General features: G+C 39.1%; 1 protein-coding gene and 1 long non-coding RNA gene across 11 annotated transcripts in view; one reads left to right on the top strand and one right to left on the bottom strand.

Annotated features, from left to right (window-relative positions):
- LOC143649933 (mitochondrial adenyl nucleotide antiporter SLC25A24) overlaps positions 1–27,615 on the bottom strand; it is an 84,122-nt gene that overhangs the window by 30,465 nt on the left and 26,042 nt on the right. For 3 of the 5 annotated variants that reach the window (XR_013159229.1, XM_077120066.1, XM_077120063.1), the window contains 2 exons: positions 12,463–12,589; positions 9,185–9,272 (listed from right to left, as the gene is read on the bottom strand). Coding sequence is in view for 4 of the 5 variants with exons in the window: in XM_077120063.1 (XP_076976178.1) it covers positions 9,185–9,272; positions 12,463–12,589 (215 nt within the window). In the remaining variant the exon portion in view is untranslated. Of the gene's footprint in view, positions 1–9,184; positions 9,273–12,462; positions 12,590–16,430; positions 16,776–25,770; positions 26,337–27,615 lie in introns of those variants that run through there. The other 2 variants (XM_077120065.1, XM_077120064.1) reach the window with 2 other exon arrangements.
- On the top strand, positions 16,790–26,270 carry LOC143649934 (uncharacterized). Of its 6 annotated transcripts, XR_013159234.1 has the most exons (6): positions 16,790–16,998; positions 17,112–17,185; positions 17,433–17,548; positions 24,927–25,066; positions 25,388–25,663; positions 25,889–26,270. It is a non-coding gene; the product is annotated as an uncharacterized LOC143649934 (long non-coding RNA). The 6 variants fall into 6 exon arrangements; XR_013159233.1 differs by lacking the exon at positions 17,112–17,185 and having other exon boundaries at positions 16,790–17,002; XR_013159231.1 differs by having other exon boundaries at positions 16,790–17,185.

The raw sequence follows: 27,615 nt of genomic DNA, 5'->3' as shown, positions 1-27,615 counted from the left end.
AATACTATCAAACTCAAAAGCTAGAAAGTAACATGTTGGGGGTTAGTAATGAACAGATTCATAATTTGATTTTTTCTTGAATTTACTCAGGAAGATAATTCTTAACATTTGGTTGTAACATTTGGATATAATTTTGAAATATAGTGAGCTATGCAATCAATTTCCTTCCCCATCAAGCTGAGAAAATTAGCAAGTGAGTGAACTTACTAATTGAATTCTTGGTGATTGAGCCTTGTGAATTTTAAGAAACCCTGGTACCTCAACCTCAACTTTTGAAATGTTGCTTTAAATAACTGTCACTAACTTTTTGCTTATACAAGCTTCTTGGCAATTATGCCATTTGTGCCTATTTTTTCCTAAGAGCAACTCTGAATTGTGCCAGGAATTTGTGTTCTCTACCGTGTACCCAGCACTTAAGGGAGGTGGCACAAAGAAGGTGTTCATTTGTTTGCTGAATTAATGAATGCCTCTGAAAAAAAGTTTTGATGTCTTCTTCAGATTTTATATTTATTCTGCAGCTGTGTGAAAACGATGCATAAAGATGACAGTCCAAAAAAATGCAATTTTCAGATAACTATCACTGCACTTTCTAGTACCACTTCTTATTTTGACCTACATATGTGAAATTATACTTATAGTTTCACTTGTCCCATCACACAGGTATTAACATTATATGTGCATGAGAGTGCTAGTTTAGGACTATAACAATATTTTATAACACTATTTAGGTTTAGGTTTATAGCACTATTCTGAGTTGCTATATCTACAGCTTTATTTTTATCAGTACTTAGTATTTTCATGCAATTTTGAACCATCTGTGTTAATTGAGGATATAGCATAACAGAAGCCTAACAAATCATGTACAGTTGTTTAATTTAAATACTCTATAATTAACATAAAAATGCTGCAGCCAAGGTGAACATGAGCCACGTTGCTAACTGAACATGAACCAAGTTGAACTGAACTGTGCACAATAAACTCTGTCCTCTTCTTCTACTTCCGCTCCCTCAACCCCAGCCATTCTGACCATACTGCAAGAAGTAGTTCCTCAACTTGTAGTTCCTCAAAGGAGTCAAGCATACTCCTGCTTCAGGTCCTCCACTGGCTCTTCCCCTAGTGATCTGCATGGCTCACTCCCTCAAGTCTTGGTTCCAATGTATGTGCCCGACAAGGCTAACCCCTCACTACCTATTCAGTACCGCAACCTGCCATTGTCACCTACTGCCTTCGGTTAACCTTGCACTCCCAATCACCTTTACTTACTTCCTTTATTTTCATAGCAGTTATCTCCTAACAGACTTCATCATTTACTTTCTGATTGTGATTATTTCTTGTCTGACCCCACCACCCTACCTCTTTCACATACTGTTAGGGATTGGATTGTATCCGTCCTCAAAATAATATGTTCAAATCCTAACCCTGGTCCCATGAATGTGACCCTATTTGGGAATAAGATTTTCGAAGATTCTGTCAGTTAAGATGGGGCCAAACTATGTTCAAGAGGAGCAAAACAGTGGATTCTTCCATTCCCTATTTTAAATAAAATATTTCTGAAGTGTTACTGTTAGGATTTTTATATCTGTATGCATGAATGACATCAACCTGTAACCTCCCTATCATTCCTTCTCTGCCTCTGGCATCAGGGTTAGGTGCCTCATGGAAAGGGTTGGGTGGTGTACAGAGTGTGGACTCTGGAAAGGTCTTTTTTTCTTAAAATCTATTTTGTCCAATATTAATATAGCTGCTCCAGCTTTTTAATTTTTGTTTCATTTTTTAATTTCATCTGACATTCTCTGTCTTCTAATTGACAACACTTACAAAAATTTTAATTTTATGCAAATAAAACCCCATCATAAGGTAAGTGGGGTCTGAAAAATCTAATTGTATAATATGGCTTCATGTCACTGTGAAGTTAATGAAAAATAGTATCTTTCAACTGATATATTTCATCCCAAAAAGTACAAAGATGGAAATATTTAAGTTTGTATGTACCTCCCTGACTGAACACTAAACTGAGAACTGACTGACCAGAAGGCAGTTACCTTCGTCACGGTCATGTTCATGTGTGAACTTGGTCAAGTGGTGGCATCTGTTTGTCTGGTTGGGCAAGTGCTGTCCTGTCTGTTGCTATGAGGACATTTCATAGAATTAAATTATGATCATGTTGGCTGCATCCACAGCTGATTCCATTTGTAATCAGCCAAGGGGCATGTCTTCTTTAATGAGTGATGCTTAATCTAATCACTGGGTCTTTTAAGGAGGATTCAGAAGAGACAGGCTCTCTTCCTGCTTCGGCTGGTGAGCCTCTCATGTGGAGTTCATCCAGACCCTCCATTGGAATCGTTAGCTTCACAGCCTGCCATACAGATTTTGGACTCTACATTCCCATGGTTACGTGAGACACTTTCATAAATTTTCTATTTACAAATATTTCCTGTTGATTCTGTTTCTCTACAGAACCCTAATTAATACAACTTGGTACCAGGAGTGGTTCTTAAGAAACAGAATCTTAAACATGGGTTTTTATGAATGGTTTTCTACTCTGACTGGACTCAAAGGCACTAAGGACTCTGATTCCTATAATCAGAATGATACTGCCTATCCATGAAGTGAGTTGGCAAAAGAGAGTCAAAATATCACCATTCAATCCTCCTAATGCTTCTCTTGTATGAAGCCAGGCTCTGGGGGATATTGTATTTGACACCTTTACAGAGTTTTGTAGAAATAGGAGGTATAGAGATATTGGCTGATTGTTGGTAGATATATTGGATACATTAGGAGTGAAAGGGATGGACTTAAGGCTTCAAACGAAAAGCTTAAGTGCCATATGACAGATGTAGAAGTTTCTATGAGTATCCTGAAGGAAAATCTTAATTCCTATAGCCGTAGACTTGAGATCTCCGAAAATCAGACTCAGAATCTTATTGTTAGAGTAGTAACTTTACAAAATAAACTGAAATCTCAATCTTGCATGGTGTCTGCTGGTAAAGTGAGGGCATTGATTGGAAAGAAATGGGACCCTGAAAAATGGGATGGTGACATATGGATTGATAATGATGTCGGGGGTGAGGTTGAAGCCTAGATCATGCTGAGTTTTTTCTAGATAACCCTGTAATAGTTTGCCCTGAGGACACAGCTGCCGCACCTCCAATCTGCCTTGAGGAGTTGGCCACCCAACCTCCTCCTGAAGGGATTAGCCCTAGAGTGATTAATCCTGTTTCACCAGATGAAACTGCAAATGAATGCCCTGAAGCAAATGGCTTGGAAAATATTTCTAATTCTTTTCATGACCCACCCCCACCACCCCTCATTTCTTCCAGACCTATAACTAGACTAAAGCTCAACAGGCCCCTAAAAGTGAAGTACAAAGTATCACACATGAGGAGGTACATTATACTCCAAAAGAACTGCGTGAGTTTTCCAACTTATATGGACAGAAATCGGGGAATATGTGTGGCAATGGATTTTAAAGGTGTGGGATAATGGTGGGAGGAATATAAGGCTGGATCAGGCTGAATTTATTGATATGGGCCCACTAAGCAGAGATTCTGCATCCAATGTTATAGCTCGAGGGGTTAGAAAAGGCATTAACAGTTTGTTTGGATGGTTGGTTGAAACATGGATCAAAAGGTAGCCAACATTACCTGAAGTTGAAATGCCAGAACTGGCCCTGGTATAATGTAGATGAGGGAATCCAGAGACTTAGAGAGACTGGAATGTTAGAGAGGATTTATCATGCAAAGCCTGCTCTTACACCTCAAAAATGTCCGGAAGATGCGCCTTTTACCAGAACGTGAGAAATAAATTTGTAAGACTAGCGCCATCATCCCTGAAGAGCTCTGTAGTTGCACTTCTCTGTAAGTCAAATATTACTGTGGGAACTGCTGTCACTCAGCTGGAATCCTTAAACACAATGGAGATGACAGGATCCCGAGTTGGCAGAAGCCAGGTGGCAGCACTTAATCGCCAAAGACAGGGTGGACATGGCTATTATAATAGACAGCAAACTCAAAGGAGGTGTCAAAATAATCTGACTCACAGAGATTTGTGGCACTGGCTAGTAAATCATGGGGTACCTAGAAATATAATAGATGAGCAGTCTACTAAATTCCTGTTTGAGCTGTATAAACAGAAGAGTTCCTGGTCAAATGAACAGAAGTCTAACATGAATTACAAAAACACAGTCATGGCCCCTTAATCAATTTCCAGACTTGAGACAGTTTACAGACCCAGAGCCCCTTAAATGAAGGGGAGGACCCTGTTACACTGCCACAAATTTATATGGTTAATCTTCCTCTAAGCTTTCCCCAAGGAGACCAACAGCCTTTTACCAGGGTAACTGTGTATTAGGGAAAAGGAAATGATCAGATATTTCAGGAATTATTAGACACTGGTTCACAAGTGACATTAATTCCAAGGGACCCAAAACATCACTCTTGTCCACCAGTCAGAGTGGGGGCTTATGAGGCCAGGTGATCAATGGAGTTTTAGTTCAGGTCCGTCTCCAGTGGGTTCAGTGGAGCCCCAGGCCCATTCTATAATTATTTCCCCAGTTCCAGAATGTATAATTGGAATAGACATACTGAGCAACTCGCAGAATCCCAGCATTGGCTCTCTAACACATGCAGCGAGGGCTATTATGCTGGGAAAGGCCAAGTGGAAGCCACTAGAACTGCCCCTACCTAGCAAAATAGTAAATCAGGAGCAATAGCAGATTCCTGAAGGGATTTCAGAGATTACTGCCACTCTTAAGGACTTGAAGGATGCAGGGGTGGATTCCCACCACATCCCCACTCAACTCTCCTATATGGCCTGTGCAGAAAACAGATGGGTCTTGGAGGATGACAGTGGATTATCCTAAACTCAACCAGGTGGTAACTCCAATTGTAGCTGCTGTTCCAGATGTGGCCAGCAGCTGGACCTGGTATAATGTAGATGAGGGGATCCAGAGACTTAGAGAGATTGGAATGTTAGAGTTATTCCAATCTATTGCTTGAGCAAATCAATACATTCCTTCGTACCTGGTATGCAGGTACTGATCTGGCAAATGTTTTTTTCTCAATAGCTATTAGTAAGGACCACCAGAAACAGTTTGCTTTCAGCTGGCAAGGTCAGCAATATACTTTCACTGTCCTATCTCAGGGATATACCAACTCTCCAGCCCTATAATCTTAATCTTGTCCACAGGGACCTTGATCGCTTCTCCCTCCCACAAGACAGCACACTGTTCCATTATATTGATGCTATCATGTTGACTGGACCTAGTGAGCAAGAAGTAGCAACTACTTTAGACTTACCAGAAAGGTATTTGCATGTCAGAGGATGGGAGACAAATCCAACAAAAATACAGAGGACTTCCACCTCAGTGAAATTTCCAGGTGTCCAGTGGTCTTGGGCATGTTGAGATATCCCTTCTAAGGTGAAGGATAAGTTGCTATATATGGCCCCTCCTATGACCAAAAAAGAGGCACAAGGCCTAGTTGGTCTCTTTGGATTTTGGCAACAGAATATTCCTCATTTGGGTATGCTACTCTGGCCCATTTATTGAGTGACCAGAAAAGCTGCTAATTTGAAGTGGGGACCTGAACAAGAGGAGGCTCTGTCACAGGTCCAGGCTGCTATACAAGCTGCTCTGCCACCTGGACCATATGATACAGCAGATCCAATGGTGCTGAAAGTGTCAGTGGCAAACAGAGTTGCTATTTGGAGACTTTCGCGGGCCCCTATAGGAGAATCACAATGTAGACTCTTGGGATTCTAGAGCAAAGCCTTACCATTTGCTGCAGATAACTACTCTCCTTTTGAGAAACAGCTTTTGGTCTGCTACCAGGCCTTAGTAGAGACTGAACATTTAACCTTGGGCCACCAAGTTACCATGAGACCTGAGTTCCCTATCATGAGCTGGGTGCTGTCTGACCCACCAAGCCATAAAGTTGGGCATGTGCAACAGTACTCTATTGCAAAATGGAAATGGAATAAACGAGATAGGGCCAGAGAATGTCCTGAAGGCACAAGTAAGTTACATGAGGAAGTGGCCCAAATGCCCATGGTCTCCATTCCTGCCACATTACCTTCTCTTTCCCAGAACAGAGCTATGGCCTCTTGGGGAGTTCCTTACAGTGAATTGACTGAGGAAGAGAAAACTCGGGCCTGGTTTACAAATGGTTCAGCAAAATATGCAGGTACCACCTGAAGTGGAGAGCTGCAGCTCTACAACCCCTTTCTGGGTGTCGTTAAAGGACAGTGGTGAGGGGAAATCCACCCAGTGGGCAGAACTTTGAGCAGTACACCTGGTTGTTCATTTTGCTTGGAAGGCAAACTGGCCAGAGGTGCATCTGTATACTGACTCATGGGCTGTGCTAATGGTTTGGCTGGACGGTCAGGGACTTGGAAAGACTATAATTGGAAAATTGGTGACAAAGAGGTCTGGGGAAGAGGTATGTGGATAGACCTTTCTGAGTGGGCTAAAAACATGAAAATATTTGTGTCTAATGTAAATGTGCACAAGAGGGTGACTTCATCAGAAGAAGGTTTTAATAATCAGGATAAAATGACCCATTCTGTGGATTCCAGTCAGCCTCTTTCCCCAGCAATTCCTGTCATTGCCCAATGGGCTCATGAACAAAGTGGTCATGGTGGTAGGGATGGAGGTGATACATGGGCTCAGCAACATGGACTTCCACTCACCAGAGCTGACCTGCTACAGCCACTGCTGAGTGCCCAATCTGCCAGTAGCAAAGACCCACACTCAGCCCCAGATATGGCACCATTCCCCAAGGTGACCAGCTGGCTACACGGTGGCAGGTTGATTACATTGGACCACTCCCTACATGGAAGGGGCAGTGATTTATTCTAACTGGAATGGACACATACTCTGGATATGGGTTTGCTTTCCTTGCATGCAATGCTTCTGCCAAAACTACCATCCATGGGCTTACAGAATGCCTTATCCATCGTCATGGTATTCCACATAGCATTGCTTCTGATCAAGGAACACACTTCACAGCAAATGAAGTATGGAAAGGGCACAGCTCATGGAATTCTCTGGTCTTACCATGTTCCCTATCATCCAGAAGCACCTGAATTGATAGAACAGTGCAATGGCCTTTTGAAAACTCAATTATGGTGCCAACTAGGTGGGAATACCTTGAAGGGCTGGGGTAATGTTCTCCAGGAAGCTGTGTATGCTCTGAATCAGTGTCCACTGTATGGTGCTGTTTCTCCCATAACCAGGATCCATGGGTCCAGGAACCAGGGGGTGGAAATGGGAATGGCCCCACTCCCTATTGCCCCTAGTGATCCACAAGGAAAATTTTTGCTTCCTGTCCCTGTGACCCTGAGCTCTGCTGGTCTACAGGTTTAAGTTCCAAAAAGGAGAGTGCTTCCACCAGGAGAAACAACAATGATTCCATTAAACTGGAATCTAAGACTGCCACCTGGTCACTTTGGGCTACTCATGCCCCTGTATCAACAAGCCAAGAAGCGAATTACATTATTGGTTGAGGTGATTGACCCTGACTATCAGGGGTAAATAGGACTGCAACTACACAATGGAGGTAAAGAAGAGTTTTCCTGGAATATAGGAGATCCCCTAGGGCGTCTTTTAGTACTACCATGCCCTGTGATTAAAATCAATGGAAAACTGCAACAACCCAACCCAGGCAGGACTACCCATGGCTCTGAAACTTCAGGAATGAAGGTTTGGGTCACCCTACCAGGCAAAGAACCACAGCCAGCTGAAGTGCTTGCTTAGGGTAAAGGGAATATGGAATGGGTATGGAAGAAGGTAGTGATAAATATGAACTACAACCATGTGATCATTTACAGAAATGAGGACTGTAATGCTGTTTTGTTCATGTTATACTATTTAAGTTGTAAGACATCAGGTTTAAGAATGAATATTACCCAAGGACTTGCAACCTAGTCTGGGGAGATTTGATGTGCTACTGGTTGTACACATATTGTTGAGTATTGTCAGGCGAGGAAAAAAATGTATCTGTTATTGTTTTCTATTTAGAGATTAAGTATGGTTTAAGGTGATGTGTATAGCTGCCAAGTTGAAAAGGCATGGACTGTCATGGTCAGGTTCATGTGTCAACTTGGCCAGTGGTGGTTCCCGTTTGTCTGGTTGGGCAAGTTCTGGCCTGACTGTTGCTATGAGGACATTTCATAGAATTATATCATGAGTATGTTGGCTGCATCCACAGCTGATTCCATTTGTAATCAGCTAAGGGGAGTGTCTTCTGCAATGAGTGATGCTTAATTTAATCACTGGAAGCCTTTTAAGGGGGATTCAGAAGAGACAACCTCTCTTCCTGCTTCAGTTAGCAAGCCTCTCCTGTGGAGTTCATCTAGACCCTCCATCAGAATTGTCAGCTCCACAGCCTGCCCTACAGATTTTGGACTCTACATTCCCATGGTTATATGAGATACTTTTATAAATTTTATGTTCACAAATATTTCCTGTTGATTCTGTTTCTCTAGAGAACCCTAACTAATACACCTTCTATCCTTACTATTCTCCTTCCCCCTGACCCAAGAAAAGATAAAAATTCTATTTAGCCTGCCCCATTTGAGAATGGAGGTGAAGGGAAAACAGCATGCGACATTATTTCAGAACACTTTCTGGTAAACTTTTTTTTGTATTTGAACTTATTTCTTCTATCTTACCTTTTACTTTCTATTTGTCTCTATGAATTTTTTTCCTACACTCTCCTCTTTGTTGGATTGTCCAAATTTTCTGCTTATTTATTTATTCATTTTCTTATTCTACTTTCTCCCTCCCTGGGTTGGAAAGTATATGCTCAGTTCCTATACCTTTAGCAGGTTGTCTTGAAATTTTACCATGTACATATAACAAAGTCTAAAGTTAAAATTTGACCACCACCACCCCCCCAGAATAAGACATGAATCTTAGAATAGTTTAAAGCTAATTATTCCCTCTTGACTTACATGCTACCATTGTCTAGTATTTTAATTGTGATTTTCCTTAAAGCTCACAAATTGATGCTGTTTGAAGTGGTAAAAATGTTCTGATAATAGATGGTGGTGATAGTAGCACAGTATTGTGAAAGAAATTGATATCATTGAATTGTACACATGAAAGTGATTAAAATAGGAAATTTAGTGTGGTGTAAATGTTACAAAATTTTTTTTTTTAATGGCAATAAGATGAACAGTTTACCTTTGAAGAATCAGCTCTGCTTGTTTCTCAGAAATGGTTAGGCCCAGTATCTGAAGAGACTGGACAATTTCTGAAGCCTCGATTTTACCTTGAAAAAAATGAAAAGAGCAAAAACACAGGCTTAGAACTAATAAGAACTTAGAACCCACGAATTTCAAATTCCTCATTTTACAAGGGAAAGACTGAATTGATTAAGGCAAAATTATGGATTTTGATGAGCTACAGCTTTGTTTAAATATATATCACATCACCAACACTCAGAATTTAACAAATATATTAGCAAGTGCATACACATTGTTTCATTCAGTTGTTATAACAACACTGTATGTAAATAATATTCCTTCTGAAGAAGAAGGACCAAAAACTTAGTGGCTTTCCCAAGGAGCATAATTAAGAAGCAGCGCTGAAATTCATATCAAGATATTCTGACTCCAAAGTAATTTCAATTAAACTAGGATCTATTAAGAAGGATGCATTTCTACATTTTAGTAAATGATTAGACATTTATTAAATATAAAGTCATAATGTACTGGATTAAAGTTACTGGATAAAGGAAATGGAGCCTAAGGAGTGAGCTACTCTTTTGAGAACTTTGACACTGAAAACAAAGATAACTAGGATAGTATGATGATAGAAGGAAAAGTTTTAGTATCAGGGAAATTAGAGCATGTTTGTAGACAGGAGAAGACTCAGAAGAGAGGGAGAAAGAGAAAATATAGACAAATAGAAACAACACTACATTTCCCTTGAGCGTTCACAGACTTGTAAGGCTTATGAAGATGAAACAGGAGGAAACAAAACAAAGTAAGGGAGGGTCTGATGCCAAACCAGGATTAACAGCAAAACCAGGAAAAGAGGAAGCAAAAATCACTATTAGCAGTGAAAAGAAAGACTTCATTTAAGAGAAGGACCTTCAAAAAACGAAAGGATTTGGAGAGAATCCCCCTGGGGAGAGGAATGAGACCCTCAACAATGCAAGAACAGTTGGAGACATTCACCTATTAGCAATGAAATTCTTTAAATACCACTCTGAATATTTTCCTTCATTAACTGTACTCTTAAAGAGACACAGGCTTTAAGGAAGGCTAATAAAAATATGGAAAAAATAAAGGAAAACTCTTTAAAAATATATGAACAAGATAAATTAAAGGAAAATTGTTTGCATTTACAATAAATTTATCATTAAAAATCTCATCTTTAATTATTTCCTTCGGTTCATTTAGAATTTTCTGAAATGGACAGCCAATGTATACACAACACACATACTGGGAGAACTGACCTCTAATTATCTGTCACCTGATCCTGAGGTAGCTTTATCTCTCAGCTATTGTCCTCTCTATCAGTAAACAGTCAGTCCTATCTTTGCAATTGAACTGTAAACGATCTAAGGTAGGATGAACATTTGGGGGGAAGAAGGAAAACCAATGGTAAGAACTAGATTTTGCTAGAAGACTGAAACTAAGGCTAGAGTCGGGGACATATAAAGCTTATGGAAAGCCATCACAAACCCAGCTGTGAATCAGACTCGCTCATCAGAACCATTCAAAGAGTTTTGCTGTTTGAGGATTTTGTTTTAATTCCAACTGGAATTAGTGTTCAGTATAAAACAGAGACCTGCAGTTTGTTTCCGGTGCCTGCCTACGTAAAAACAAAAAACAAACAAACAAAAAAAAAAAAACACAGAGACCTGCAAACTAAAACCCTCAGGCTAAACCAGGCCTGCTGCCAGTTTATGTAAATAGTTTCACTGGAACACAGCAATGTCCACTCATTTACATTTTGTCTCTGGATGCTTTGGTACTACAATGGCAGAGACATGTAGTTTAACAGAGACCACATGGCCCACAAATCTAATTCACTTCTACATTAAAAGTGTGCTGACCCCTGGGATAAATCATATTTTCTCTCAATTTATTTAATTGATATTCTCTCAAGCATTAGGGACGTCCAATTTAATAAGCCAAGCTCTCTATCTTGAGGCTTGCCCTTATTAAACTTATTTCTGCAATGATGAGGGTAAGCCTACTTAGAATTATGCCTAAGAGTCACCCCCACGGACTCCTTTGTTGCTCAGATGTGGCCTCGCTCTCTGTCTAAGCCCAACTATAAACTCACTACCCTCACCTCTACATGGGACATCACTCGCAGGGGTGTAAGTCTCCCTGGCAACATGGGACATAACTTTCAGGAATGAGCCTGGTGCTGGCATCATGGGAGTGATAGTGCCTTCTTAACCAAAATGGGGAAAAGAAATGAAACAAAATAAAATTTCAGTGGCTAAGAGATTTCAAAAAGAGTCGAGAGGTCATTCTGGAGGTTACTCTTACACAAGCTTCAGCCCAATATTGCAAATTGCCACTGTGTGTCAAGCCCCTACCCACAGTGTTCCTGAAAACCCTAAAGAATACCCTGGGCTCTATCCAGACTCTATGAAAGTTTCAGTTAACAAGTTTTTTTATGAAACATAAGGCCTTCAGATTGTTTCAACATCAGATAAGCCCTGAAACCCGGAGTTACCAGTCTCTACAAGAACATCAACCAGTTTCATTCCTCTACCCCATAAGGTCAACACCCCCTTCCAGCAAGAAGTTAAAATGGTCATTACCCAGATATTCCTGAAGATTGAAGGAATGATCAAATGAGAGGGAGGAGGTACAATTGACAAATCAGGATTTAACAAACTACTGGCTCATTATATAGAGTCTTTTTAATTTCTAGTGTATTAAAATAGCCAGAAGGAAATACCTGAAATTGTTGAACTGTAATCCAGTAGCCTTGATCCTTGATAATGACTATATAACCATCTAGTTTTTATCATGTGACCATGTGAATGTAAAGCTAAAGGGGTGACCAATACCCCCTTAACCCAGTGTATGGGTAGATGAGTAATAAAATAAAGACGTGCATGAAGAAACAGTAATAATAATAATAGGTCAGGAAAATGGGAAGAAAATACCCTATGTAAACTATGGACAATACTGAGAGTACTATTTTAATAATCTTTCATCAATTCTAACAAATGTAACTACTGTCAACAAACAGAATTACAAAAAAAAAGTATCATCCATTTTAACAAACTTTCCACACCAATCTAAGTGTTGGTGGTGGAGTAGTGTATGGGAATCCCATATGGTATGCATGATTGTTCAGTAAACCCACAACCTCTCAAATACAAATATTTTAATTTAAAAAAAGACTAAATATACATCATTTTAGACTCTTGGAAGTACTTGAAATACTTCTTCATAGCTGGTGATAAATAGAAAAGTAAGACACACCATCATTATTTTTGTCCAAACTCTTAAATGCCAATTTCATTTTTTTCTCATGGTCTTTAAGGTACTTCATAAATTCTTCAAAATCCAGCTTCCCATCTTTGTTGATATCTCCAGTAGTAAAAATTTTCTACAAAAAAAGAAAACAAATTAGAAGTTTTTATTCCTACTACGGATTAAATTATTTCTACACATACTTCAAGTGGATTGGCTGTTTTATTATATGACTAAGTATCAACTTGAGGCCAAATATATTATTATCTAGTATGGTAAAGATCTGTAATAAAAGTCACCATACCACTACAAAATTATTCTGGATCTTGTTAGAAAAATGATACTTTGATGTTAATGTTAATGCAATCATATTCTAAAGTTTTTAACACGTATTTTACTAACCCCAGATATAAGACAAACATTTGGCTTTGCATGAGATTTAAATGTCCAAAATAGTTCATTTTCCCTTCGATTTCATTCCTCTACCCCATAAGAATCTTTTCCCAAAGATGACCCTTACTAAAAGCTGCATATCAAACTGCCCATTTTTCCTTAGAGTTGCCAGTCTTCATTTGGACTGTCTAAAATTATTTTTAAATGATCTAATCTTCTAATAGTCATCTTATCCTATTAAATATAAATCACTGTTTTTGAGGAAGAAATCAAGTCTTATAAAATTTGATATTACATGTAAGTCTTCTCCCACCATCACCCAAAATATAAACTTTCTCTGCCATTAAGACACTCACAATTAACCACCCAAAGCTTACAGATTCCTTTGGTCTGATAGTCATTCTCTTCTGGGGCAATAATGCCACACTGTGGCAAGACGGAAGTGGACAGACCTCTGGGCTCTGGACTCAGAAAGAGAAAGGTCTAAAACATGTGGGAAGGAACTAAAATCATGTTTAGTGGGAAATATATGGCTTCAAATGCTAATATGTTAGGGGGGAAAAGGCTTAAAACCAAGGATTGATGATTAAGGTTTATCTCAATCTCAAGAAATTATGAAAAAATGAAACTAGAAAAAAGTAAAGGAAATAAATATAAGTATAAAAAGTAACAAAAAAAGCATATCATCAAGAGGATCAACAAGTTAAAAGATGCTTCTTTTAAAAGACCAATAAAATTGATAAATCCCTAAAACTGGCAAATAATTGATGTCAGAAATTAAAAGAAAAATATCACTAGATACCATAAACATTAAAGATTAATAACTTTATAACAAAAAATATGAAAATCAAGATAAAATGAAAATTCCTAGAAAAAGAGACTACCAAATATTGATATAGATGAAATAGAAAATTTGAGTAGTCCTACAATATTAAAACATTTAATCTGTAATTTTAAAATGTTCCCACGAAGAAAAGTCCAGGTCCAGATGGCTTTAACAGTAATGTCCACTAAATATTTAAGAAAGAAATAACACCAATTAAAAAAAATAGTAAAGGTAGGAACACTTCCCAATGCATTTTATGAGATGAGATGCCCTTGATACCCAAACCTAACAGGGGCATCAAAAAAAAAAAGGAAAATTACAAACAATGTCACTTGGGACTATAGATGCAAAAATGCTAAATAAAATGGCAGAAAATCAAATTAGCAGTATGTAAAATGGATAGCACATTATGAACAAGATGAACATACTCCAGTAATACCAGATTAACAAAAAAAAAACCATCTTGTAATTTACTACATTAACAGAATAAGAGAAAAGTCATATGTTCATCTAAAGTTCATAAACACATTTGATGATATTCAACCTTATTCACAATTTAAAACTGAGCAAACTGAGGAAAGAGAGGGGCTTCTTTAGGCTGATAAAGGGTAGCTAAAAAGAATTCTAGCTGTTTTTAAGCTAGTTTGAGTGGATTCTCCTACCTGCAACCTAAAAAGCCTTGAATAAAGTAACATCAATTATTACTTACAGTTTCAAAAGCAAAACTATTTTAAATGATATTTCAATTATATCACTGAAAAAATAATTACTGCAATGTTAATTCATTTTACAAATTAGATGGAGGATGATCTACATCAAGAAATTATTCCCTGATCATTCAAAACATATACTAAGATTTACATAACCCTAGACTAAATGCCACAACGTTCTAGGGCCTCAACTATTAAAGTCTCAACTAAGAAGTTTATATTTGGTTAAGTTTAACACATAATCATAACTGAGGCCCTGGAACAATGGAAATATCAGTGAACTATAATTTTGAGAACTTACCACTTAAAGGACATCCCTGCTTCTGTCTTTGAGTAATATTTTACCTATATTTCTGCAACCTTCTTATGGTAAATGAAGATGCCCAGAGTTACAGTTGCCTAATGCCTCTGACTTACAACAATATGAAAGACTAGGGTTTCCCTTTTGAGTCTTCTTGTGTAATCCTTTTATAGTAAAAACAAAATGAAACATCATTCAAAAAGCCTTTAAGATAGTTATCACAATAAAAAGCTGACTCTTTTCTACCTTAACATTACATAATGTAATGTTATTGTAATGTAATGTAATTATTTACATGCAATCCTGTTTCAAAGGATTGAGCATTCCTCCATTTTAAGAACCATCTGAATCCTCAGTCTATATAAATAAGTTTCCTGTTAGGGAAGCTGGAAGCGTGTAAGAAAAGAGCTCACATCAGAATGTCCCACAGATATCCATAGCAGCGCTTCTCTGAAATACACTGATGTCTATGGTTGGTGCAGGGCCCTGGGGTTACCATTTCTTCATTTTGATGTGTAAGCCCTCATCAGTTTTCACTAGGTATACACAGCATTCACATGGCTCACATCATCTCTTACCAAAACCAAAAGAAAGATATGTAAGGCACTTGTGTGGATAAGGAAGAAATGAGTTTCAGAGGATTGAACTCGAATAAGGCATAGTCCAGAATTTCCTAGGAAGGGCTAGTTTGAATTACATCAACAAAAACAAATCACACTAGTAAATCTAAGTACAAGAATAGGTTTAAAGAAACATGAAGGGTATTCTGACTTCCACAGGAAAAATGCTTCAGCTTTTCTTAGGAATTAAACAGCCCCTGTGAACTTCAGAGTAATACACTTTTGGAATGGGACTGGTCGACAGCACCCTGTCTAGCCATTACAGATGAGGAAACTGGAGCACAGTGCTTGGCCTGTGCAATGTACTCAAAATACAGCTCATCAACAACTGAATAGTTGCTTTAAAAAAGACTCTCAAAGTTCACACAGCTAGTTAATAATATAGTACTGCCTGCTGCTCTTAAATCTTAATGCACCCAACAGTTTATGAGCACACATTATGTACCCATTAACCTAACTGAATTCAACAATTCTTACTCTCATGGAACTCCCAGTCAAATGAGTCAAACACCCAAACAGAAAATATAATTGGGAAATCATAATTAAATACAATGATAATTTCCAAACAGAAAATAATTGGAAATATTGTAACACGATTATACATGGTACATTACATACTGACAAGGAGCCTATAATCTAGAGTCTGCAGGGGAAGAAAAGGGTTTGCAAAGGAAATGCCAAGCAGTAGTCTTTAAAAGTCTCACACTTAAGGCATATTATGAGGAAACATCAGTACTGCTGAGCAAATTCAGATTGCTCCCCTTCCAGGAAAAAAAAAACCATAGTAGTAGAGAATTATCTCCTACCACTTCACACCCAAACACACATATATAGTTACTATGTTAGTTTCCCAAACTGGGGAGGGAATATCTTTGGTCTACACACCCACCTAGGCTATTCTGACCTCAAAGAACAGCCAAAAACTTGAGAGAAATCAGAAATAGGAACTTTTATTATAGCCAGCCAGAAAAAAATGCTTGAGAAAAGAAAAGCTCGTAATGAACAGTATAGTTGGAAAAGCACATGAAAGGGGGCCCGGCTGAGCTTGGGAAAGTGCAAATTTGGCTTTGCCCCACTCTGCCCAAGGCCTCTCCAGGGCACCCAGCCACCACCCCACGGAGGCCCACCTTCCCTCTGTCCCGGGCCTGAGGGACCCCTAGATCTTGCAGGCCATCCTGAAGCTCAGAGATGTCCAGGTTCCCGCTTTCATCCTGGTCCAGGAACCAAAAGAGGTCTTGATAGAGGGAGTCCATTTGGGATTTCTCCAAGGGAGAGGTGGGCCACGCCGCCCGCGCTGTCACCCCCGGGTGAACGCGAGAAGAACGAAGGGGAGGCTCTGCCAACCGCACATCCAGGTGGCAGAGACCCTAAGAAGGCGACCCCCTCCGAGGCGCCAAAGACACCGTCCCTCCACAGGTAAGGCGCGGGGAGAAGGGGCGCAGCGCCGTCCTGGCAACCGCCTCACCGAGAGCGCGCGTGTGGAGCGGAGGCCACGGGGGCCGGGCTGCGGCCCAGGTCTCGGAGCACTCCCAGGTCGGCGGACCAGCAGTCCAGGGAGCACCAGCAGTCCAGGGAGCACCAGCAGTCCAGGGAGCACCACCACGCCAGGAAGGAGGCAAGAGGAGGCCAGTCGTGCCTTCCTAAAGGCCTCAGCAAAGGACGGTCTCTAAAAGCAGTGCTTCCTTTTAGACAAAAGTGGGTAGGAGAGCGTTGGGCAGTTGCGCAGGCTCAGTAAACGACTGGGCGCGGGGAGGTTCCCCAACATTTTTTAAAGTTGTTTAGTCGAACCTAAAAATACATCATCTAAGGTTGAGTCACTGGAGAATTGCAGTAGTGAAGATCGGGACCCAAAGATAATTTGCCAGTATCAGCCTTTCATTCGGTGATTGCTCCATCTTGAACCTCCCCCTCCCGGTCAAGTCCGTGTGTTCACCCAACACCTGCAGTGGTTCAGAAGCAAAGCCCCCAGAGCAGCCAGGGTCTCAGCTCAAACCTTACGGCTGTTAGCAGCATCCTTGTGGGGGGGGTGGGGGGGCAAGGAAAATCTCAAAATGGGCAGATTAAGTCAGCCAGTCTCCCCGAAAAAAACCGAGGAGATACTCATAAATGACATCTGTGGCTTCCTCTAGTCCCCACCCTCCAGGACCACAGAGGGCCTTGGCTTCCCTACACATACACCTGTGCTCTCTCATCCCTCTCCACCAGCAAAGTGGAGGTGTTTCCGCATCAAAACTCCACTCTGCAGGTAATTTATTATTGAGTACTTTTTAGTATTTCTTTATTAAAGTTGATAAAGAAAATGTAATTCAACCTTTAGCTAGTCACCTCTTGCTCTATACTAGGCATCATCTCGAGTCCTGGGAATGTAAAGAGGACTATCACATGTCCTTGAAGTTCTCCTGAGGTTTCCCTTTGGTGGGCGATGGCATCATGGTTAGTCCTAAGTATTGCTGTAGGCTACTCAATAAACACTTTCCCCCACAGCTGTTGAGCAGTGACAGAGTCTACTGCCATTTCCCAAGATGTGCTATGGCCCAATCAAGAATGAATTTTTCCATAAAAGGAAGAGTCCATTCCTGAATACTGTGGAGAATGCAAACAGTGGCAGAGAGTCCTAGAGACAGACATCCAGGCACGGCATAGCCTCAGAATAGAAAGCATTTATAGGACCAAGCAATAAAGATAAATAATGGCCGAGGAAAGAAGGAAAACTGATGACAGCATTTTACAGACTAACAGGAAGGAACAGGCTGTAAAGTTCGTAGTCTTCTTTGTTAAAAGGCAACAGTTTTATGACTAGCTCTTTCTACTTTGGGAAATTATTCTTCATTATTTGCTCATTATTTATTATCTCCTACACACCCACCCAACAAACACAGCCCTACTATAGGGTAAACTTTGAGAATTCACTGAGGGACCCTGCCTGTCTGCCTTGTTCATTACTATACCCCCAGTCTGCTGAACAATATTGAATGAATTTAGTATTTTTATTGGTCAATGTTCTAAGCTATTGGGTAATTCTTACTATTCCTAGTTTACATTTGAGGTTGACCCAAGGTCACAAGTCTAGGGAGTAGTAAAAACCACAGCCCATAATAAAAACCAATACACACACTACACCAGTTTATGTGTAGTAATGTGTAGACAACTAACACTTCAGAGTGAGGCTTCAAACTTTCTCACCAAATTATTTTGTTGTTTTCATAAATCCTGTCCAATACAAGGATCTCGGTGGACTCTATTTGACTCTTAGATAAGAATTATGAACTCAGAGTAGTCAAAGAAGTTAAGCAGCACCCCTACAGAGTGTTATATTAATGGAAGTGTATTTATTTCTAAATGTATTAATTGGATAAAGGAAATAATTCTGACTGGGCTATGGTAAAATTTAAAATGTGAGCTGAAGTCTTAAACAATGGGTAATAATCTACGAGGCAGAAAAGGGGACTGAGAGAAATCCCAGGCAAGGAGAAGGAAACAAAGGGATAAATGTACGTGGCTATAGCCCAGTCACAGAATACAGAATGTTGAGGGCTTGGGGAGAAGGCGTCTGAAAATGTAGACTGCTACCAAAATAAAAAGGGCATTTTATGTCCTTACCATGGAATTCTTCCATTCTTTTCATTTTCAGAAATGAGGGGTCATCAAAGAAGGGATAATATCAGATTTTAGAATATAAGTCAGAGAAATATACAAAAGATGAAGATATTACATATTTTAGAACATGTGACATGAATGTGGTTGGAATTCCATTGTTTTCTTTTAATACCATAATCTCTCTGCTGTAAAGTCCTAAAAATGCATCTCCCTGACACTATATCCTGCTTTGCTGATGATAAACTTTCTAACAATTGAACTGTTAATAGAAGGAATCCTCCTTTTATCAAATTATCATATGGAGTAAAATGCTGAAAAGAAATTTTATTCAAAGCAAAGAACATTTGCTAAATTTCAGTTTTCCTTAGGATTCTGTTTTAGTTTTCCAGAGCTGTTATCATTAAACTAGAAACTGGTTTGGCTTAAGCAATTAGCATTTATTGGTTCACAGTTTCGGAGGCTAGAAGTTCAAATCAAGGCATTAGTAAGACTTTCTCTGTGGGGTCAGTAGCATTCTGCTGCTAGTTGCTGGCAATCTTTGGGGTTCTCTGATTTCTATTTTTGCCTCCTATCACACAGCAATACTCTCTCCTGGCTTCTGTAACTTCCAGGTTCTTTAATAAGGCTTCCAGAAATCTGGATTAAGGTCCAACCTGGTTTCCATTCACCATACTAAAAATAACATCTTCAAAAGGTCCTGTCGAGGATGGGCTCACACCCACAGGAATGTGGAGGACACGTGTTTGTTGGGGTACATAATTCAACCTACCACAGACTCTATTCCCTTCGAAGTTGTGAATGTAAAATTTAAAGACAGAATTTATAAACCATAGAATAAAGAGTTAAAGGAGCCTTTAAATCAGGTTACTCAGTCTAGCTACTCCTCTGTGGCAAGCCTGATGATTTAACACATACTGCATCCCCACGAGGGCCCAGGGTCCTCAAGGAGTTCACCATCTAGAATATGTGATATCACATTATAAAGTTCTAACATGAACTTTCATACCCAGTTCTATTTAATCTGGTTAGAAGTTCTGCCAGGGGGGCAGGAAAGATAACTTGCATTTTAAGAATAGGAAACCTAACTTCAAGGGGTTAAATGACCTGATGGAGTTATGAGGTCAATTAATGCCAAATATAGGATTCATAAAGCATGCTGCCTCCCTTCTTGTTGTAGGTGATCCTCTTAGCTTCAAGGGCCCTATATCCCTTGTAATTCCAAGTCTCTCCTAAGAAAGTTACAGTACGAATGTGTTCCTACGAAATATGGCTAACAACTTAGTTTTAGAAATTGTCTGTAATTTCCCAGGCTAACCAAACACATTTTATCAAATGAGCTAGCACTGGTAATTTGTGTATAGGAATACTTTCATAGCCTAGAAAACCAATCTCTTTACCCCTACACATACTAGTAAGAGTTGCCAGTAAAATTTAGAGAAGAAAGAGAAAATATCTGTAAAATCCTATTACCTTAATTCCAAACATTTTACTGCCTTAATTCTAAATCCAAACAGATGTGAATCTGTGCCCCATAAAGTTCCAAAGTGTTTGAAGCCTTAATTGAACCAAAATAAGCATACTTCCACCTAAAACTGCTGACTTTTTACTATCATTTTTCTCATCATTTCCATTTTAGTAAATTAAAATTCAGATTATTTCTTCCACAATTTAGTACCCAGAAATGTGATTACTTTTTTCATCAGAGCACCTCAAATGACACCCAAACATTGGAACCATCTTTTAAATTTTTAAATCTTTTTTAATCTTTTCGTCTTTTGATGGAAAACAAACCAAATAGAGAAAAGGAGAGAAAAAAGAGAATACTTTAAAAAGTAGGATTACTAGGTAGCACAGGAAAATTAGTAAAGGCGAACTTCTCTATCTCCTTGTGCCCCTACTACATTCTACTTTCATACCATACTCTTACATTCTCTGATTCCTAGGGGAACTTAATCTGAATTTTTAATCTCTTCTGAAATATTAGTATCATAGAAAAGAGATCTGGCAATACTTGGAAAAGAGAGGGCATATCAGAAGAAACTTGTCAATTTTTCATGTCCAGCTGGTTCTTAATTTTAACTCAGGACTTACCCTGAAGTCCTTCCCTGTCTCGAAATAATTCTGGAGCATTTAAGCTATTATATTCCAGAGGCCTATTTCTACATTCTACTTATAGATTGAATTGAATATTCCAGTTTGGATATGTTCTTGGTCTGCATTCTGGTGGGTGCAGACTCACTGTAAATAAAAATCTCAAGATTAATTCAGTTAAGATGTAGCACACTGAGCTGTAATCCAGATAACTGGAGTTCTTTATAGGCAGAGTGAAAGTCAGATGGAGAGAGAAGCCAGGAGAGGCCGCCATGTACATTACCTTGTGAGAGAAAAGCCAATGGCCAAGGGCTGCTGACAGCCAGCTCCTTGAAGAAAGCATCACTTTGCCGACACCTTGATTTTGGACTCCTCTTAGCCTCAAAACTGTGACCCAGTCATTTCCATTGTCTAAGCCAACCCACTGTATGGGCCTAAGGTCTAAAAAAAAACTTATGTAGAATGTGTTCTCTTTTAAATGCTGACTTAATTACAAAAGTTTGGAAACATGGAGAGGTGATCAAATCAGACAGACATATGAATTTCATTTAAGGATTTCTGTTAGATGCAAACTACTATCTTGAAACCTTCCCTTGAAGAGTCACCCCATAGTTTACATTTCTAGATACTTAAGTAGGCAATCTTCCCAATCCTTGACATTATTCAAACCCTATCCTAAGCCTCTGAAATTTCACCCCATAAAGATTAACCCTGTGAGCCTAATCCCAAGTGTTTGATTGGCTACTATTTCCCAGGCTGGCCTTAGCACCCTCTCTTCATCCAATCTACTTCCACAGGGCCACCAGAGAGCTCTTCCTACAACATAAAGCTGCCTGTATTCTCTTGATTAAAATCCTTCAAGGGCTTCCATCACCTACATAATAAAAATCCAAACCACACAGCAGACCCTGATGCCTTGTATGATCTGGCCTTTGCCTGCCCTCCCATGCTTACCTCCAGCCAATCCCCCCTCTCAAATCAAACCCTAATAAAGGCACTCATTGTCTATTTTGCACATGCTGATTCCACTTTTGGGAGGGCACTTCCCCTTCTACAGCCTTCAAGATTTATTTAAACACAGCCTTCTCCCAAAAAAAAGTATTAAAAGGAAGTGTGAATAACTTGTTTCATAATCCTGGGGGAAAGGTCTTTTCTAAGCATCAAAATAAGAGCTGAAACCATAAACAAGGGGCAAACAAGATAAAAAAAAAAAGTACATAAAAATTGCAGTAATTAATTCTATATCCCTGCCCCAATTACTGACAGACCCTTTCAACATGAAAAATTTAGAATTGCCATAGTCCAAATACCTCAGAAGAGAAGGACAGAAAGATCAAAAGTGATGGTGGAGTTATACAGACAAGATAGGATTTAAAAAATGAATATGATTGCTGAATCATTAAATGGATATCTCTTTCAGTATCCAGTATCTTAGAGCAGCTAGAAGTAAAAACTAAAAATTGTGGAATAGTAACCCATGTCAAACTCTAGATGTGCTCTACAGCTAATTGTGGTGCTGGGCTTTGAAATTTATTGGCTTTTTGTTTGTATGTTATTTTTCATAAAAAAAGGTCAATTGTGATGATAAAAAAATATTTATCCTTCTAGCCTCCTATATTCTGGAGCAGCTAGAAGGAAAAATCTGAGAGGATCATATGGTAGCCCATGACAAACTCTGGGATCTGTCCTGTAACCACTTGTTGAAGAGTGCTTTGAAAATTATTTCTTTTTTATTTGTTTTGTATATATATAATATTATACAGAAAAAAAATAAAAAAATAAATTTAAAAAATTGCAGTAGTTACTTTTGAATGACATAACCACCATAAATTACAATGAAAAATAAACAGGGAAATTTTTATGACACATCTGAAAAGGATAATTATCCTTAATATTAAAAAAAACACAAAACAAAAAGTTTAGTTAAAACCTCAGATTTAAAAATGAGTAAATAGGCAGTTCACAACAAAAAAGAAAAATAGGGGCGGGCCACGGTGGCTCAGCAGGTAAGAGTGCTTGCCTGCCATGCCCGAGGACCCGGGTTCGATTCCCGGTGCCTGCCCATGTTAAAAAAAAAAAAAAATAGGTATAATAAGCAAACAAAAAAAGAAAAAAAATGTATGATAGTCAACCTACCTCTATTAAAATGCTAATTAAAAGGTGCAAAATTGTATTTCAAAATGGGAAAGTTTATAAAGACTGATGATATCCAGTATAGGTAAGAATGTGGAGAATCAGACACTGTCAGCCAACAGAGACTGCAAATGAGTTCAAAGTTTCAATTTAAGGTATGTGTACTTTCCGAATTTTCTCTTTTCAGGATTTATCCTCTGAAGATAATAGGACCAAATTGAAATTTTAAAAAATCTATACAAATGACTTCCATTACAATGCCATTTGAACTAAATTTTAAACTGTCAATAACCTAAATGCTGACCAATAAAGAATCACAGCTATCCCTTCCACAAAGTAACTTTCCCTATCACAGTTTTCATATATCATAGGTCAGCATAAGAAATTAAACGGGAATTTTGGGGGAGTTTTGCAGAAGCCACAGATGACTCGCAGATGCCAGAAAAGCTAGAGATGCAGAGACATCTTAAAAAGTTTAGTAACTCATAAATGCATAAAATGTATGTTCCATCAAGTATATTAACTGTACAGTCTAAATTTTATTGTAAATTTGTAGTAAAAGAACTGCAGTTCTACACACTGGTTTGTGGATGCCCGGCGTGTTTTCAGCAATCTCTCAAGTGAAATCTTGCAGTGATCTTTGCATCTCAAGTTTCTCATAACCTGTGTCATTTAAATGCCATAAACTCTATTAAAATCCTGGGTCCCAAGCATAATGTTCCTAGTGGTTCAGAAAAGTGCTCCCAAGAAACTGAGGAAAATGATGAACTTGAAGGAAAAAGTAGAATTGTTAGATATGCTTCATTCAGGCAAAACGGCTCCTGTGGTTGGCTGCCGATATCATGTTCATGAGTCAACAGTAAAGCATATCAAGAAAAATGAGAAGGAAATTCATGAAACTGTTGCTGTAGCTATACCGACAACTACTAAGCATTGGACAAAGACAGGTGACTGTCCTTCAAGATCCAGTACATGAACTAAACTAGACCTTTAGATGGCTCTGTGCCTCCAGCAGGAAGAACATATGGGAACCACGAAGTGGAAGCAAGAGTAGCCACGCTTACTTACATCATCATTCCCAATGTCCCACTGGGGAACATTTTTTTTTTTATATTTTTATTGAGAAATCCTGACACACATACACTCTATACATGGTGTACAATCATATGGCTCACAATATCGTCGCATTGTTATATATTCATCACCAAGATCATTATTTAGAACATTTATATCACTTCAGAAAAAGAAAAAAAAGAAAAAACTCATATATACCATACAGCTTACTCCCCCCTCTCATTGACCACTATTATTTCTATCTACCCAATTTATTTTACCCTTCGTTTCCCATATTTATTTTTATCCATTTTTTTTACTCATCTGTCCATACCCTGGATAAAAGGAGCATAAGACACAAGATTATAACAATCACACAGTCACACTGTAAAAGTTATATCTTTATACAATCATCTTCAAGAATCAAGGCTATTAGAGCAGAACTCAACAATTTCAAGTACTTCCTTCTAGCCCCTCTAATACACCATAAACCAAAAAGAGATATCCATATAATACATAAGAATAATCTCCAGGATAATCTCTCAACTCTGAAACTTCATTTTGTCTCATTTTCCTCTCCCCGCTTTTGTCAAGAAGGCTTTCTCAATCCCTTGATGCTGGGTCATAGCTCATCCTGGGATTTCTGTTCCAGGTTGCCAGGGCCACTGGGGACTTTTTACTTCTCATCCCCATAACTCAGCACTTCAGAGTTAGAGGTCCTGGCCCTTAAACAGATGTACTCTTGCCAGGGACGCAGTAAGACTTCCATTGAACTCCAAGCTACTACTCCAGGCTTCCACCTGGCCATTTTGAATTCTTATGCCCAGGAACCAACAGCAAGAAGAGGAGACACCATCATGGAAGGAGAACTGACCCTCATCAGCAAGAGGTAGGTCTGATTTTTCACACTGGGGACAGGAAGGAATATGTATGGAACCCTGGCGATCCATGACTGCCTCCTCACACTACCTTGCTCAATTATCACTGTGAATGGGCACACATCACGACACAGACCTGAGAAGCTCAGTCCCCACAGGATGAAGGCTTGGGTCATAACATCAGGTAAGCTACAAATACATGCAGAGGTAGAGGATATAAGGGTGGGTGGAATTTAGAATAGATGATGGAGAAAGGAAATGATAAATAACAGTTGTGACCAACTAAAGCTACAGAGACTGTAGTTTGTCCCACTGATCTCCTTCCTTCTAAGTCTCCCCTCAGGAAAAGAGACCCCTAAGAACCACTAAGGAGCCGCTACCCAAACCTGCATGAAGATCTGTGTGGTACAGAGAATGGTGTGTGGGAGCCAGGAAGTTGTACAGCTCAGATAGCCCTTCAAGAAAACCTGCAGCGGGTCCCAGAGTTGCCCCTGCTCCCTCAGGAACCAGAGATCAGGGTACAGCACTGGAAATGCAGGCTGCCAACTTTTAGACACGCTCGTATTGGGGAGGAGAGTGAGGCAAGGGCAAGCGAAAACACTGCAAAGGTGCGCGTGGGTGGTTCAGCGGGAGGATGCTCGCCTTCCATGAGGGAGACCCAGGTTCAATTCCTAGACCATGTACCCAAAAAAAAAGCACTGTAAAGTTCTCTTACCATTTTTAAGTTCGTTCTTTCTTGACTCAGCATCTACTTGGTTGCTATAAATGTCTATTTTCTAGGGTTCTTTCTAAGGTGATTCTGAGAGTTTTGCTCACTTTTTTTGTTGTTTCAGTGGCAAGATGGACCCTTGGAGCTATTTCCACAGTTTTTACTCCACAAAGACAGAAAACAGGCTGGTGTTTGCCAGGGTCTAGAGAGATGGGAGAATGGGAAGTGACTGCCTAGTGGGTATGGGGTTTTGTTTTGGGGTGACACAAATGTTTCAGAATTTGAGACAGGGTAGTTGCACTAAAAGTATTAAATTCCACGGAACTGTATACTTTAAGATGGTTAATTTTATGTTAATTTCACCTCAGTCTTTTTTAAATGATGGAAAAAATAATCTCACCCTGTTCTGTGAATTTGTATATATGCACAGTTTTATACAAATCTCCTAAAACTGAAGATATTCATTTATTCTTGATTTTATCTGAGTTCTCTTTTCTTAACCAGTATAAATACTATAGTCATATTTTCAAAGAACCAACCAAAAAGCCTATAGAAAAACACATTTAAATAAATCATAGGCCAGGCAAAATCATATCTGAAATTAGAAAATATTTAGAACTAAGCAATAACAAAAAATAACCTGGGATGCTGCTAAATAGATTATTAAAGGGGCATTATAATTGAAAAGTATTAAATTAAGCATTCAAAACTAAAGCAAGGGTGGGCCATGGTGGCTCAGCAGGCCGAGTTCTCGCCTGCCATGCAGGAGACCTGGGTTCGTTTCCCAGTGCCTGCCCATGTATTTAAAAAAAAACAAAAGCAAAAAAAAAAAAAAAAGAAAAGAAAATGGCTCCACATGCCCGGGCCTCTAAAAAAATAAAAAACTAAAGCAAGTGTTAAAAGAACAAATGAGTAAACCCAAATAAATTAAAAGGAAATAAAGAAAGAAATTAATGAAATAAAATAAAAAACAGAGAAATCAGCAAAAAGTAACAGAAGCTCGTTCTTCAATTTATAAATAAAATAGATAAAACCTTTGAAAAGATTGGAGGAGGGACAACAGAGATAATTACCAGGAACAAATAGGGACCATAACTACAGATACAGCCAGAAGTTTTACAACTTACTAAATCTGACTCAGGAAGAAACAGTAAACTGAATAGAGATACAACTATTAAATACACTGTTAAAGGAGTTTAAAAACAGTTGTTGACACTTACAGTTACCTAAATCCCTTTCCCTCTTTGGACAGGGAATGCCACAGTGTCCTTTTACGCTTAGGCGGGGTTGGCAAGGTTTCAAATATGTCCACCCTACTAAGGGGTCCGAACTCCAGGGACAGTTAAAATGACTCAGAGGCTGAATTATTCAAATAATTCAGCTCAATAGACCAACCCTTCAGATCAATGTGTGTACTTAAGTGCATTAACTTATGAACGTCATAAAACAATGGACTGCGGCATCTCCTCCCCAACAGGAAGTTGGGGGAAACATATTGGTTTTCCAAAAGATTCATCCGTGAAACAGTAGCTAAAACTAGCTACTCCGAACTTGGCTTCGAAGACAAAGTGAGCTTTTAATCAGAAACCGGGGCCCACTTAAGCCTGAAAGCTAAAAACTATTGATTAAATGTTTGCAAAGGCACAAAGAAAAGAAATAGAGAAAGAAAAGAAAAGGACCCGGTGTGGCTTCAGACTAAAAGTCTCTGTAGTACAGGGTTTAAAAATCTAACAGTCCCCGTGAGCAAGATTTCACAAGAGTAAGATGAGCTGGAAAACTACCGGTTACGCTTCGGAGTCCGACCCACGCGGCGCGTCCCAGGAGAACTGGCGGCGCGCCCGGTCCCCGCGG

This window comes from Tamandua tetradactyla, chromosome 11, assembly GCF_023851605.1.
Source record: "Tamandua tetradactyla isolate mTamTet1 chromosome 11, mTamTet1.pri, whole genome shotgun sequence".
Lineage (NCBI taxonomy): Eukaryota > Metazoa > Chordata > Mammalia > Pilosa > Myrmecophagidae > Tamandua > Tamandua tetradactyla.
The sequence above is the reverse complement of the archived record's forward strand: the minus strand, read 5'-3'. Positions and strand labels throughout refer to the sequence as shown.